Consider the following 16,722-nt stretch of genomic DNA (forward strand, 5'->3'; position numbering starts at 1 on the left):
TGATTTGTGTGGTCGTCCGACCCTTCAGATGAAAACGTTTAATAACAGCACAAAACTTGGTTTTCTCTGTTTTCAGTAACAGCCAACACACTGACCAATTCAGACAGCTGTCGGCAATGAACTGTACACTGTGCATTGTTGAAATTCTTCATACGATCTTTGGAATAATAGAGCTTACCAACCATGAAGGCGCAACAAAATCTTTCCTTTCTTTCATGGAAATTTACCAGACTTACCAAACCACCCTTGTATTTATGTGTACTGTCTGGCTGTTGGATAAAGACATGCATGAAGCAAACACTATAGTGATTAAGCTTCAATTGTTAATAACTGACTGTGTACTGTTAACTTAAAAACAGCACTTGCAGGTGTTGTCTTTACAGTTAGTGGCTAATCCTGTGCTACGTGGCTCAACGCCTTCAGGAATAGTGTGTTTAATGTGAGAGAGAGGCCATAGAACACAAAAAGCGAAAAAAAAAATGGCATTTAACCAACATATTTGATAGATTGTAGGGCATACTTGAGGGACATAGTATCCTTCTCAACCTGTCTGATAAGCCTCCCCTGACCCGCATTTTATATGTGTGTTCTGCTGCCGCTTGGTGAGTAGATTTTTTATCTGTCCAGTTACATTAGATGTTCACAAATTGTTGTCATTGTTATAGTATGAAAAAAGTTGGAGCTTGATGGAGGATGCGAAGAATAAGTTTAAACTGATTAACACTCAGCACTAAATTCTTAACAATTAATTCATTAGATGAGAAGTTGTTGATCACTGGCCATCCATGATTGACAATGTTATCTTTCCAGTTTCCCATACACAATGAATATTGAGGCTGCACCCATATCTGCTATGTAGCTCACTGACAGCTGTCGTGCACCAAATGGCATTCCAATAGATCAATGTGTTATCAACAATATTACCTTTCCTTTGACTGCCCACATCGCCATGGCTTTTGACAGAGAGAATTCTTGATACCCAGTTGTTTTCGGTATAATATTTTTCCAAAAATGCATCAGTTCTACCTGCACTTTGCTCAGGAAACTCTTAGTGAAATAAACACATTCTGTGGCACAAACTTCACATAACACCTACCTTAATTCTCAGAAGTGCTTGAAATCATCTGTCCCAAACTGAAATGCAACAGCATGTTAATCAAAACTTTGTCCATTTAGGCACATTACAAGACTTTATAACCCTTACCTTGCCTTACATATTTTAATTGGTTGCAGAACTGAGAAACTGGCTGAAAGGACAGATATTTCCTGCAGGTAAAGACTGGTGAATGTGAGTAACTGTCAGAATACTCTTGGGGAGGGTGAGGGGCATAGTAAAATGAGTAGCTACTAAGGATGGACACAAGAACAGAGTGTAGTGTAAAGTAGTTTAAAAGAGCCAATATATTTGAATCTAATGCAAAAGTTTGCTAGCACTCTTTGTACTATACAGCTGCTGTATATGGTGTAATATGCATCTCAGGTTTTGTGATCCTTCTTTGACTTTAATTTTTCTTAGTGAATAAATCCCTCTTTGCCTTTCATTTTTCTTAGTGAATATATTGTTGAATCCATTCTGTAATTGAGAGCTACAGGTGTGTATTTGGCTCATTGTATTGGAAACTGATAACAAAGGGAAGCATTACACTGCAGTCTGTAGTGTAATGTACTTTTTGCCCATAATAACTGTGGTACAGTTGCAAATGGCAAAGGCTAGCAATTATCCCACATGGATACACACACCGATTTACATAATGAATATTAATACTGAGGAATTTTTGGCAACTGGAAATTGATGATCAGATAAATAACTGCTGAAAAAGTGCTGAAACATAGGCTTTTACATGAACCCTACTTTCTCATACAGCTTACAGTCTGATCTGCAACAAAGACATGGGAAAACAGAGTGGCATAGATGATTTTTAAAAGAAAAATATTACGTGTCAATTGTAGTGTCAGAATTATAAAAAATAAAACACCTTAAAGGAGATTTTGTGAGAGATTGTTTGGATTATTTCCTTGTATTTCTTCCTCCTTTAGTGGATAAGTACAAAAATTAGCGTAACCACACTTTGTTCACTACATAATTTTGGTAAAGTAATTGAATGAAATATTATTCTTATATCTGCATGTAATAGTTTTAAAAATATTTACATTTATTTAAAAAAAGCAGTTTACATAAGTCACAAAGAGAAGTAATTATACATATTTACAGTCCAATTCAGAATGTATTTCTCAGTCTTGCTAGGACAGAAAGAAATTGTCAGATCTTTTCTACAGATTAAAGTTGAAGATGAATGTCTTGTGCAGCATATGCACCTTCAAAAACCATCAAATTATTGTTGATTTTTGTTGTTGTTGTTATGCTGGTCTATTTGTGACCACATGTAAAAACAGACATATTAAGAACAGTAGTTTTTTGCAGTGTGTATTGGATTACACTTGTATGATATAAGCAGCATTTGGCCTCTTACTTCTATTATGAACATCTGAAGCCACTTCCAGTCTCTAGTTACATAATTGACAGGGAATATTGTGTTTTAGCATACATTTATAATTTTTTCCCTGTTTGTGCCTGACTGAATGATTATTTTACGTTTGTAGTATTATGTGATTAAATTCATCCATAGATTCTTCATGTAAGTTGAACAAATTGGTTTGGTATCTTATTCTGTCAGCATTTATTTAAGTTCTCTTGTATTTAAATCTATGTCTGTTTGTGCCCTATGTTGGGGAAAGGGAGCTGAAGAAATTTTGAATGATTCAAAATTGACAGTTTCTGTATAAAATTAAAATGTGACTGAAATATACAATTTCCTATTTGAAATATTGTGAATAACCTGTGCAAGAAATAAGTGTGATATATTGTCAATTGCTAACAATGTGGTATACAAGTGTGTACTCACGAAGAGTATTCAAAGTTTAGAACAGTTAATCTACCAATAAACTCTCACGAATAAATATGAACAAGAAATGACTTACTACTTCTGTCAGATGTAAAAAAAAAAAAAAAAAAGAAAGAAAGAGATTACATGACAAGCTCTCATATTACAGATGCATAAAATGTTTTAGAAAGATATTTACATCAGTGTCTATATTGACTCATGTATGTGAGCATTAATGAGACAAATTCTTGGAAAATACATTGCTTTACTACTGGAGTTGCTGCCTATGGCAGCTAGTGATTAATACATTAGATAAGAACTGATTGAGTGTTTTTGTATAGTGTAATGCTGCTTCTATAGAAGACCTCAAATTACTGTACAGTAGTACAAAGTTTGCACTACTTCTGTGTAAAACTGCGAGAGTATGCCAGATAAATACATTTAATAAGTTATCCAAACAATGGAAAGTCTAAGATGGAATAACAACAACATGCTAAGGGTAGATTGCTACTCTCCACGTAGAGGAGGTGTTGAGTCACACACAGGTATAATGGAAAGAACAGTAGAACTATTTAAGCCATCATACAAAGTCGTCCCTCAGAAATAGATCTCCCACAACGACAAAGTTGTGTGAATGTGTGAGGGTTCTACTTCTGAGGAAGAACTTTGTTCGAAAGCTTAAATATTTATAGTATTATTTTAATTGTTCCTGTCTGTGACTCATGCATCCTGTATGTGGTTGGTACCAATTTAATCAGTTATTCATATTTATCATGTGGCACTATTGAGGATTTTGCATATTTACAGCACACTATTTCTTCCCTAAACAAGTCAGAAAAACAAATCTGTATACTTATAGTAGACGCATTTGACAGACACATTGAAACTTCCTGCCAGATTAAAACTGTATGCCAGACTGGGACTCAAACCTGAGTTCAAGTCCATATCTAGCACACAACTTTTATCTGCTGTGAAGATTCATACTGATGCACACTCCGCTACAGGGAGAAAAATTCATTCTTCACAAATACTGTTACTGAGATTCATCTTTAAAAAGTATCACTTGCAAAATGCTTATGGGAAATACATAATGTTGCAGAGGATGACCAGAAACTAGGTGGTCCCACATCCAGAGGCAAACTGTATAAGCACAGGAAATCCCAAATCTTTAATATGGGGTATGGTTGGAGGAAACAGTGGAGAGAACTTTGCTCAAAGAGGTGATTTTATGGGCTTGTATAATAACTCCATAGCACTCATTTATATGTCATACTTCAAAGCAATGGACCTGGATACATGCCCCTCCAAACCACAGTCCTTTAGTACAGGAGGACAGTGCCAGCAGTTCACATTGTGCACCTATATCAAAATGATTGTAGTCACTTTAATTTTTATGGAAGAATAAGCAAGTGAGAACGGTGGTTCTGTAGAGGTGGAAAGTGAACCACACAAAATGCAGAGGATGCCACCCAGCTAAGTTGCCAGATATCCTGATGATCAGAGGTGTGAAAGACTGATGATAATGATGTCCTAGAGGTTTCAGTCAAAATGTTTCAAATGTGGTTCTTGAGCCACTGTCAGTTACACAACACTGTGAAATAGCATTATTCATCTGAAAAAAAAAACTGCAGCATGACAAGAGCTGTCTGCACTGATGTAAGCTCCAGGGCAACCCTGCCAGACCTCGTTGATACTAGAAGAGCTTCATCCGTTGTCTTGAAGCCCTCCTCATATCTGGAAAACAAAGTACATTGGATAGAGGTAATACAGGCCTCAAATAAAATGAAACATTTTTTGATTAAACACTACTTACAGGAGTATAAAAACAAGCTATAATTCCTATACCTGGAGTTAGTTCTAGAATATCCTGCATGCAGAGATTTGTTTGAAAAACAGTTGGTATTAACACACACACACACACACACACACACACACACACACACACACACACACACACACACACACACACACACAGAGAGAGAGAGAGAGAGAGAGAGAGAGAGAGAGAGAGAGAGAGAGAGAGAGAGAGAGAGAGACACTGCAAAGACTTAAACGCATTAGCGTTAGTTCAGAAAGGAGTGAGCCACATGTGTACACATGTATTCAGCAACTTACCTGAGTATATTAAATGTCTTATAGATGAAGGGGTGGAATTAAAGGTCTTTCTGTTGCTCAACTGCTATTGGACATAGCTAATTGATAGAAACTCTTAAAGTTAATGTTTTAGGTTATTCTATAATTAATTCTACTAGTGTAATATTATAATCTTGTGTGATAAGTGAATTTATTCTATTGTGTCCAATAAAATGACACCTTTGACTTTTCTCCCTATCCCAGAGACTCATTTCCATTGGATCCATGGAATATTGTATAATGTAATAGGCCCAGTCCCAAGTAAAGTACCAATAAACAGTCAGTAAATAGAGTAAATGAGTTCAACTTCTCGAAAAATATTGTCTTCTTCATGAAAGAGATGCACTAAAGAAAAAGGGAATATTTTGTTCTGCCAGTGGGATCACATGCAGAACACTGAATAAATAAATGAAAAAAGAAACCCAATTAAAGTTCTGTAGAACAAAGTCAGTAATCTGCTCTCATTATATGACAGAGAGACATTGACAGTAATGCAGAATACAAGCTGCAAAGATCGGGTTTTTAAGAAGAGCCTGAATTCAGCCCATTAGACAGAATAAAGGACACAGCATTCTGGCAAGAACCGGGAGTTGCCTGTATTAATAAACAGATTCAAAAGTATACAAGTAAATGGAGCGACCATGTCAAAAGAACAAAAGAAAATGGAATACTAAAAATAATAATGAGCTGACACTGAATACAAAACAAATCGTTAGATAAATTAAGAAAGAGGTGAGATTGTAGAGAGACCGTTAAAGGAGGAGAATATGAGAAGACAACGTGATGTTGACTCAAATACACTCTTTCAGATTATGAAGTTCACAGGTATAAAATAAAGGGAGTGAAAGGTTATCTACAAAATTTATATAAACCAGACTGCACTTATAAAACTCAAAGGACACAAAAGGAAAGCAGTAGTCTAGAAAGGAGTGACACAGAATTGTAGCTTACCCCTTATGTTTATTTAATATGTATGTTGCACAAGTAGTAAAGGAAATAAAGGAGAAATTTGGAAAATGGATTTAAGGTTCAGGGAGAAGAAATAAAAACTTTGAGATTTACTCATGACAGCATAATTATGTCAAAGATGGCAAAAGACGTGGAAGATCAGTTGAAAAGAATGGATAGTGTTTTGAAAAGAAATTATTAGATGAACATAGATAACATTACAATAAGAATCATAAAAGTGATATTTAATCAGATGATGCTGAGACAATAAAAGTATTAGATTTGTTTAGTTATTTAAGCAGCAAGATAACTGACAATGGCTGAAGTAAACAGGCTGTAAAAGGCAGACTGTCAATAGCAAGAAAAATGTGTATGAAAATTAGTTAATGCCTATTGTAAATTTACCTTTACGTGAAAGTGGAACACAGACAAAATCAATACAGGCAAGAAGAGAGTAGAAGATTTTGAAGTGGGTCTTGGATAAGTAGTACTGTCCAATTTAAAGTGGTTGTTGTTTGACAGCCAGTATGGTAAACTATTACCATACGCTAAAAACCACCGGGAGCAAAGTGTAGTTTGCTTCCAATGTGTTGCCACCAATGCTGTGCAACTCATTATTGAAAAAAAGATATTTTCGAAATGCAAAATTTTCACCTACTCCAAGAAAAAAGCCTCAGTGCAGTCCTAATTAAAATTAAAAACAAATTTTTGAAATGAAACATAGAGATATAGATCATACATGAGCCTCAGATTTATTTTCACACAATTTTTGTAGCAGGCACAGATTCTACAGTGATTTTGTATCACTATGGAGAGCACAGTGTTGTGGTGGCTGCCTGCAGATAGTGCTCGTCACAACCTTGCAGCTTTCCACCTTAAATGTAAGTTGTCAGATAAGTTAAATCAGACTGTACAGAGTGAACCCCAGCTAACCAACAAAATCTTAGAGGTTATTCAAGGATATTTTCAGAGTTTTTCTGTATAAAAGGGAGGTGGTCTCTGGTGGCTTGTTGAGGAGAATGAATGTAACTATGATTTCTTCAATGACAAAGTGCCAGATACAGAATTCAAAAGTCTTGTATTTGACACCCGGTCAGCCCCAGGATTTTTACTATAACTTACACCTCCTTAACTACTGCCAATGTTTATTGATTTGAAAAATACTGCTTTATATTGTGGTTCAGAATCAATGTTAAACTGTAAGTCGTCCTATAATTGGCTGTGTAAACCAGTTGAAAGGATGTAGGAGGGTGAGGTCATACCGTGTCCAACAGGACTCTGCTGGCCAAATCGACCTTTGGACAGATGGCAACTTTAATTTTTTCCCAAGTTAACTATTTGCATGCAAAAATATCTTCATAACAGCGAAAAAGCCTGTGATATGGAATCACCAAAACGTACAACACAAGAAATGGAGTAATGAATTGATCCTTGGACATATGCAAAAGTACTTCATGTGGTTTCCGTAACAGTGGGAGAGGCTAGGCACAGCGTCATTGTGCCACTTTTCCACTGTGTTCAGTGAATCCATACACGGGGTGCATATTGGACAACTCTTCAGCAGTAAACCTATCCACAGTACTGTGTACAAGTGTAAATGTACAAGTAAAACTGCCAGAAAAACAAACCCATGACAGAATCGAGCAGTAGTGAATGCAAGTGAAGAGTGGGCATTACTGTTGTCAACAACAGGTATTATGAGTAAATCGAATGAGTTTGTTTCCAAAAGAGACACACACTATGTTGTCAACAGAGTTTCACTCTATGAAAACTATGGTTCAGTTGTTTTGGTAGACTACGTAAATGATATAGTACATGGTAGGATTACCAGTATTATTGAGAGCATTGGTATGGAATGAAACATAAATGGATGTGTAAGAGAGAAACTGGGAGCTGACAACATCTTTTTGTTTCCTTTTTTTCACATAATTAGAGCAGCACATCATTCAGTGTTAGTGCATCATGTATTTTATTTCCTTACAGAATAAAAATTGCATTCTATAAATAATGAAAATTAGTTTATTGTTTAACTTCTGCACTTTTATCCAATTAATTTTGCTGCAAGTAAAGTCTCCATGCACAAACATAATACAAAGGGTGTTTCTAAAAGGACAACTTTGAAAATTTATATAAATTAATTTATAATATAGAGGTGATTGTTGTGTCAATTTGTAGGGAAATACATCAAGTTTTGCATAGTTCACTAGTGCCGAATCACTGGACCCGAGTGTGCTAGCTGTGTATTTTGGTTTGAAGAATCGAAGTTGGTGACAACAGTTCAGCATGATTTCTGTACCAAGTACGCCAAAGAACCTCCTAGCAGGCCTACAATTTATGAGTGGCATAAATGTTTTTTGGAAACAGGGTGCTCAGTAAGACATGAGAAATCATCAGGTCATCCAAGCACATCTGATGACGTTGAGAGAGAGAGAGGCAATATTCTGTCAACAGCCCTATGAAATCGACCCAGCGTGCATCTCGTGAACTGCAAATCCTACATACGACTGTTTGGTGTATGTTGTGAAACAAATTTTCATTTGAAACCATACAGGTTGACGATCATACAAGCAATAAAAGACACTGATAAAATTGCTCACAAGAACTTCTGTGCAGATATGTTAAATTGATTACATGAGCATGAAACCTTCTTGGACAAAATCATCTTTTCTGATGAGTCGACTTTTCACTTAAGTGGCAAGGTTCACACGCATAACTGTAGTGAAAATCCACATCAAACATTGCAACATGTTTGTTATACCTCTAAACTGACCATTTTTTGTGCATTGAGCAAGAACAAAGTGTACTGCCCCTTTTTTTCATGAGAGATCCATCGACAGGATAGTGTACCTGGATATGTTACAACAATGTTTGATACCACAGATCGCTGAGGATGACCAAGAATGAAATGTTTACATCATACAAGATGGTGCACCACCTCACTATCTGGCTGACGTCTGGGATTTTCTAAGTGATCACTTTCCAGGTCAATGGATTGGCCATGATGCGCCAATTACATGGCCCCCACATTTCCCAGCCCTGACATATATTTTTTAATGGGGATTCATCAAGGATATCTTGTTTGTACATCCTGTGCCGGCTTCTCTATCTGAACTTAGAGCAAGAATTTACATGCCACTGAGCAAGTTACACCTGCAATGCTACAGCGATTTTGGGAAGAAATTTACTTCTGATGGGATGTGTGCAGGATAACCAACGGAAGCCACATATAACATGTTTAGTTTAAAGTAGAAAAACTTGAAGTGTTTCCCTACAGAGTAACAATAAACCAACTCTATATCTTCTTCCAATAAATTTATATGAATTTTTAAAGCTTTTAAGTCCTTTTTGAAACATCCTATATTGTATGTCCCGCCTGCCTGACTGATCATCGCCCAGCCCAAACTGCTAAGGGTAGAAACTTGAAATTTGGAGAAGGTGTGGATCTTATACTGTATGTGTTGTTTAAGAAGGGACTTTTTGAAATTCCAACCCTAAGGGGTGAAATAGGAGATGAAGGGTTTTTTATTTATTTTTTTTTTTATTTTATTTTTTTTTTTACAAAAATGTCGCTATTAAGGCAATTTTGAAGTTGGATCTACAAAAATTGGTATTTTGTTTCTATGTCAGATATAAGGACATAAACGTTTCAGTATTTTTGGAAATTTAACCCTATGGGGTGAAAGCTTTTTTTTTTTTAGTACATCACTGTTAAAGAACTACTAAAGTATTTTAAAGCTATATCTATGAAAATTGGTACTTGACTTGTTGGTGGCAAATAAAAAAAAAGTGTTTCAGTGTTTCTGGAAACTGAACCCCTAAGGGGATGAATACTCAGAAAATAACCTGAACAACATGGAAATTTTATCTGTGGAGTTAGGGGTTCGTCCTGTAGGTGGATAGATCGAGTAATTAATGAAGATGTGGCAAATTGAACTGGCAAGACAGACTTAAGTTGATGGGTCACACTCTGAGGCATCAGGGAATAGTTGAATTCGCAAAGGAGATAGGTACGGAGGGAAAAAATTGTAAGGAAGACCACGATTTGGCCACAGAACACAGGTTTAGGTGGATGTAGGTTGCAGTAGTTACGAGGATATTTGTACAGGATAGACTGACACAGAGAGCTGCATCAAACCAGACATTGAACTGCAGACGACTACATTAAGCAGACATAGTAGGTAAGGGCCCAATGATAAACAAGTTAAGTACCTAACGTTGCAAGAGAATCGGCAGCTGTGGGCTAGACATAGTCTGAAGGCACGGTGAGGGTCTCGGTGATGGCCGAGAGAGCCGGCCTGCTGGGCTGGCCTTCCCAGGCGACAGCCTCGTACGGGCGGTCGCGGTCGGCCGCCGACAAGTCCGAGTAGTAGGCGCTGCTGGGCTCGGTGTCGGAGCCGGTGTAGGCGCCGTTGTGGAAGGCGGTCGAGTCGCGGTCAAGCTCCGCGTACACGGCGTCCTCGTGCAGCGTGTAGTGGTTCTCGCGGCAGGCGCGCTCGCGCTCGCAGGGCGCCACTTTCCCCGGCGACGGCCGCGTCGCTAGCTCAGCGCCCGCCGCCGCTGGCGCTGCCGGCGCAGGCGCCCGCGCTCTTTGGCTCGACCTGGAGGAGCACACGCCTGTAACGGCAACGGGCGCGCGCGTCAGACACACTTCTCTGCTGAATGAGGCAAGCGGAGCACATTTATCAGCTTGACAATGGCGCAGCTTAACATCTACACTACTGGCCTTTAAAATTGCTATACCACGAAGATGTGCTACAGACGCGAAATTTAACCGACAGGAAGAAGATGCTGTGATATGCAAATGGTTAGCTTTTCAGAGCATTCACACGAGGTTGGCGCCGGTGGCGACACCTACAACGTGCTGACATGAGGAAAGTTTCCAAACGATTTCTCATACACAAACAGCAGTTGACAGGCGTTGCCTGGTGAAACGTTGTTGTTATGCCTTGTGTAAGCAGGATAATGCGTACCATCACGTTTCCGACTTTGATAAACGTCGGATTGTAGCCTATCGCGATTGCGGTTTATCGTATCGCGGCATTACTGCTCGCGTTGATCGAGATCCAATGACTGTTAGCAGAATATGGAATCTGTGGGTTCAGGAGGCTAATACGGAACGCCGTGCTGGATCCAAACGGCCTCGTATCACTAGCAGTCGAGATGACAGGCATCTTATCCGCATGCATGGGGCTGTAACGGATCGTGCAGCCACGTCTCGATCCCTGAGTCAACAGATGGGGACGTTTGCAAGACAACAACCATCTGCACGAACAGTTCGACGACGTTTGCAGCAGCACGGACTATCAGCTCGGAGACCATGGCTGCGTTTACCCTTGACGCTGCATCACAGACAGGAGCGCCTGCGATGGTGTACTCAACGACGTACCTGGGTGCACGAATGGCAAAGCGTCATTTTTTCGGATGAATCCAGTTTCTGTTTACAGCATCATGATGGTCGCATCCGTGTTTGGCGACATCGCGGTGAACGGACATTGGAAGCGTGTATTCGTCACCGCCATACTGGCGCATCACCCGGCGTGATGGTATGGGATGCCATTGGTTACACATCTCGGTCACCTCTTGTTCGCATTGACGGCACTTTGAACAGTGGACGTTACATTTCAGATGTGTTACGACCCGTGGCTCTACCCTTCATTCAATCCCTGTGAAACCCTACATTTCAGCAGTATAATGTACGACCACATGTTGCAGGTCCTGTATGGGCCTTTCTGGATACAGAAAATGTTCGACTGCTGCCCTGGCCAGCACATTCTCCAGATCTCTCACCAACTGAAAACGTCTGGTCAATGGTGGTCGAGCAACCGGCTCATCACAATACGCCAGTCACTACTCTTGATGAACTGTGGTATCGTGTTGGAGCTGCATGGGCAGCTGTACCTGTACACGCCATCCAAGCTCTGTTTGACTCAATGCCCAGGCCTATCAAGGCAGTTATTACGGCCAGAGGTGGTTGTTCTGGGTACTGATTTCTCAGGATCTATGCACCCAAATTGCATGAAAATGTAATCACATGTCAGTTCTAGTGTAATATATTTGTCCTATGAATACTCGTTTATCATCTGCATTTCCTCTTGGTGTAGCAATTTTAATGGCCAGTAGTGTATCTAACAGTATTATGTACTGCGCATAGTAGAGGAGCAGTTAGGAGACGATCATTTTTAGTATCAGTGTGGAAATGCAGCCTCTCATAAAACAGTCCCTGTGAGGCAATGGTTTGTGGACAATAACATTTCTGAAAAGGACTGGACTGCCCAGAGTGCCCGTCCTGAACCCAATGGAACATCTTTGGGATGAAGTAGACCCCAACTTCCAAATAACCACCTTCTCTGTTGTCGGCTCTTGAATAAAAATTGGCTACTATTCTTCCACAGACGTTCAAGACACCTTACTGAACGTATCCATAGCAGAATTCAAGAAGTCACAAAGTCGAAGAGTGGGTACATTCCAGATTAATATCCACTAACAGGTGGGTGTCCAGATACTTTTGATCATATAGTGTGTGTGTGTGTGTGTGTGACGAAATAATGCAATAATTCAAAAATGTTCAAATGTGTGTGAAATCTTATGGGACTTAACTGCTAAGGTCATCAGTCCCTAAGCTTACACACTACTTAACCTAAATTATCCTAAGGACAAACACACACACACCCATGCCCGAGGGAGGACTCGAACCTCCGCCGGGACCAGCCCCACAGTCCATGACTGTAGCGCCTAAGACCGCTCGGCTAATCCTGCGCGGCTTCAATAATTCGTTGCAGTTTCAAAAGGAGAGGGCGGGGTCACTGAGGTCAAAATAAGCCTAGAAATTACAAACTGTATTTAACAAAATAAAATTTTCAGTTGTTTGCGTGATTTCCCGCCCAAGTGGATAGGCTTGCGCCTTGAGTAGCCAAATTAGCCTGAATTTGTGGGATCCCCTGTACAACTTCGGTTTACTTGTTGAGGAAAAATTGTGCTGTTTCATTGCTGTGGCGATACTTTCTAAGTCAATCAAAACGAATGCAGACCTTCACAGAACAGTGCTGAGATGGTCTCTGTCGCTTCCTTGTATGGCTGTTATCGATGTGAAGGAAAGGGCTGATTGAGCACACTGGAACGCAGAGACAGTCGCAAATTCCCAGGACACGCGCTGCTCCTACCGCACCAGAGTAGCACAAACTTGGCTGTACTATATCTGGGCAATATCTGTCTCAATTCTTACAGTGACACTCCCCCTCTCCCTGTCGCACAACTTCATGAGAACAGTGTTTCAACTTTCTTCCGTGGGCAAACAAGACCTGTGTTGACCTGGTGAAAGTATATTTTGTTTTAAACTGCAGAGCAAATTTATTCGACCTTTAAGAACACCGCACCACTTTATGTATAGTGTAGGTGTGCTTATCTGTGTTTTACGTGCGATCCCTATTGCTACAGATGGAAAGAGAAAAAGTCATTTCTTGTGTCAAAAAGAGAATAAATTAGTGAAATTTCAAGATCGAAAAAAAAAATGTTGTTCGTAGGAGCTGGGATAGGGTGTGTGTTTCCCCAGTTTAAGACGTTCTTGCGTAAATCTTTGTTAAATCCTAGGCTATGAAATGAGTTCTATTTATCTGTCTATCCAAGATTGGTTTTGGAAGGTTTCCCACATTCATAGTTGGATGTTGGCCCTGGGTTACACTTTGCGCACATTTGTTCAACTTAATAACGCCACTCAACAGCAAGGAATAGAAGAAAGGGAGTTGATGCAATAAATCCGTTAACATGGTCAGACCTAAAGTTCTGTAAGTAAATAGAGTATTACAAGTGGCGTCAAAGCTGTGTAAGCTGTTTCTTAGAATTCGTTTCTTGTTTCTGAATTCAGGAGTATTAATCACTGACGTTTTGTGCTAGTTGTTTTTGTTGATGTCCATTTTCAGTGTGCGACTTTCAATTTTCAGTGTCATCCAGACATTACTGGTATAGAGATATGTTCTTTGAACAGTGTCTAGCTTTGTTTCCTATTTCGTTTGGTACGACTGATTTAATCTCCTATGGATGTAGCTTCAGTTCATTAACTCAGAAAATGTGGCGTCCATAATCATTATCAACAACCTACGAAGGTGTACTCGTTTATACTAAGGAAGTACGCTTACCTTATGAGAGTAATTTACCATGAAATATATTGACAGGGTGATGATCGATCGTTCCGTATAGTGTTCCTCGTTAAAAATGTAGCTCTTGGCGCGTGATACGTCTTCAACTCCACCAATCAGTGATATACAAAAAAAAAAAGTCTGTTTAAGAACTTGCTCGCTATTGGACGAACTTCAGCAGACGCCCGTTTAGTAATCTCAATTTTATTCTTCAGTTTTACATGAAATTCTCCATTTTCATAAACAGAGTTCGATGTGTGCTTCTGATTCAAAATCTCGTTTCTTGGTGAACCAAAATACTGTGCATAACACATAATTTTTCAAGATGGTGGCCTTTTGTATAATTTTTATATTACCACGAACACTATACCTAGGAGTACAGCGATAGAGCTTGAAGATAATTTGTAGTCAGTGGATAACAGGCCTAGAGCCACTATTTTAAGTAAAAGGCAACATCCCGAGCAATTCACCTAAAGCTACCACCGCTAACATTTCTGAAATGAGAATATAAAATGGATCACAAAATCAAATCATCCAGTGATTCCGGCATTCCACTGCCAGTAATGATGGAGTTGCTCATAGAGGTTTACGATTACATCTCATGAACCTTTTGGACTATAATTCTGAAATTAATTCCCACCGCTTATCCTACAGATTTCTTAGATTCAGAATTCAGTAATGAATGCTGCGGAATCGGTTAGTTGTGTTCAGTCTTAATACCAGTAATACAAATTTAATTTTTAATCGTTATGACAGAAAAATCGGGACGAAAACAAACAGTTATTTCGCTCAAAATGAAGACGGTCCTGACAGCAAACGGAGGTCGAAAGCGAAAATATGTAAAAAATTTGGCTTTGTTACCTCTACAGTGTCGTCGATAATTAAAAACAGAGGTTAGATTAGGCAATGCTTGGGTGTTGTTCCAATCAGAGAGAAAATGTATGAGAGCACTAAACATAAAAGAGCAGCGACTGCTTCGCTTGTCCGGTTTACCAAGCTAAGTTTCAAAATGTTCCCATATCAGGACATTTATTGATGGAAAGAGCTGCGAGAGGTTTAAAAATAACTGGGTGTTGAATTTTGTTCAAATACAGGCTGCCTGGAACTTTTCAAGGAAAGGAACGGCGTAGAGTAAAAAAAACGAAAATGTTTTCTGTGGCGCTACCCAAGTTTTACCGACAATGGCAGCTTATTGGTTAGTTCTACCTAACCGTCAAGATTTAAACACTAGAATTCGAAAGATGACACGAAAGCCGATGAAACTGGCTTACTTCATCGCTGCTGTCCCAATAAAACATCGCTTACTAAGGAGGGGGCCGGGGGAGTGGGCAAATATTTAAGGAAATATTACGATATTGCTAGGATGCCTTTCGGATTAATAGGAAACCGCAGTGTTTTAAAAATTTACGAGCACTATCAGTTGAATAATACAGCGGCCAAAATGCGTTGATAGTAGTCGAAATATTCAACGACTGAATTCTCACTTTGGATGAACACTGAGAGATTCTTTTCCCAAATAAAGTACTAATATGTTGTGTACACTGATTAGCCAGAACATTATGACCACTACCCACCGCCACGTTGGATGCCACCTGGTGGCGTTGCGGGCATGTGGCGTAATAACAAAAGTATGTAAGCGAAGCAGACACGGACTGCGGATCACCCGAGCGAAGATATCCTCTGCAAATAGGAAAATCCATTGAGGTAAGCGACTTTGACAAAGGATAGATTATTATTACACAGACCCTTGAACGAGTATCTCGCAAACGGTGAAACTTATTGAATGTTCACATGCTACTGTCGCGAGCGTCTACGGAGAGATGCAGGACAGTGAAACTACAAGGCACTAAATGGTTGGACGTCCACGACTCCCCACAGAACGTGGGGTTCGGAGGCTCGTCTGCTCTGTAAAGTGTCCTACGGTGGTTTTAGGAGCATTATAGTGGATGTCTAGGTGACCAAATTCGCTTGATGTAAATCCCATAGAACCCATCTGTGTCGCTGTCGGGCGCCATCACCGCGTACGCAAATCAGCGGCCCGTTATTTATGCGATTTGCATGGCGTGAGCATAGACATCTAATGCCACATGCCTCCACAAACCTACCAACAAACTGTCGGTGCCCTCATAAACAGAATCAGTGATGTATCTCTGTCCAAAGACGGGCAAACAACCTGATAAGGAGCTGGTAATAATGTTTTGGCTCATCAGCGTAAAGACTTTCTGCGTAAGTGTGCACCTAATCACGAGTAAATTTTAGTGTGAAATATATTTACTGTTCAGTAATAAATGTTGACACGAACGGAAGGATAATATTGTGTTTTTCATACATAGCTTAATCTGAAATACTTAAAAAAAAGATAAGATAGAGAACAGCAAGAAAAGCAAAAAGATCCTTAGATCTAGAAAGATCGATGTCCTCGAGGCTTAAATTCTGCAGAGTTCGTAGAGTTTAGGATATGTAGACTAAATGAAGTATACTGCAATACGCCATTAAAGCTAGTGAAATGGATGAAAAGTCATGTGTCTGATTTTTCTCGCGATTACTAAATATTAAAAGAATATCAGCGCTTTTAATTGCAGTTCAGCAGCTCATGTACGAAAACAAGTGCTCTTCATACACCGTAA

At 39.4% G+C, this 16,722-nt stretch overlaps 1 protein-coding gene across 1 annotated transcript in view; it reads right to left on the reverse strand.

Annotated features, from left to right (window-relative positions):
• Positions 1-3,004: 3,004 nt before the first annotated feature.
• Positions 3,005-16,722, reverse strand: part of LOC126481488 (uncharacterized) — a 226,385-nt gene continuing 212,667 nt past the window's right edge. The window contains exons 5-6 of the mRNA XM_050105268.1: positions 10,173-10,577; positions 3,005-4,616 (exon numbers count right to left, since the gene is read on the reverse strand). Of these exons, the coding sequence (XP_049961225.1) occupies positions 10,204-10,577 (374 nt within the window). The 3' untranslated portion in view covers positions 3,005-4,616; positions 10,173-10,203. The remainder of the gene's footprint in view (positions 4,617-10,172; positions 10,578-16,722) is intronic.

This window comes from Schistocerca serialis, chromosome 5 (genome assembly GCF_023864345.2).
Source record: "Schistocerca serialis cubense isolate TAMUIC-IGC-003099 chromosome 5, iqSchSeri2.2, whole genome shotgun sequence".
Taxonomy (NCBI): domain Eukaryota; kingdom Metazoa; phylum Arthropoda; class Insecta; order Orthoptera; family Acrididae; genus Schistocerca; species Schistocerca serialis.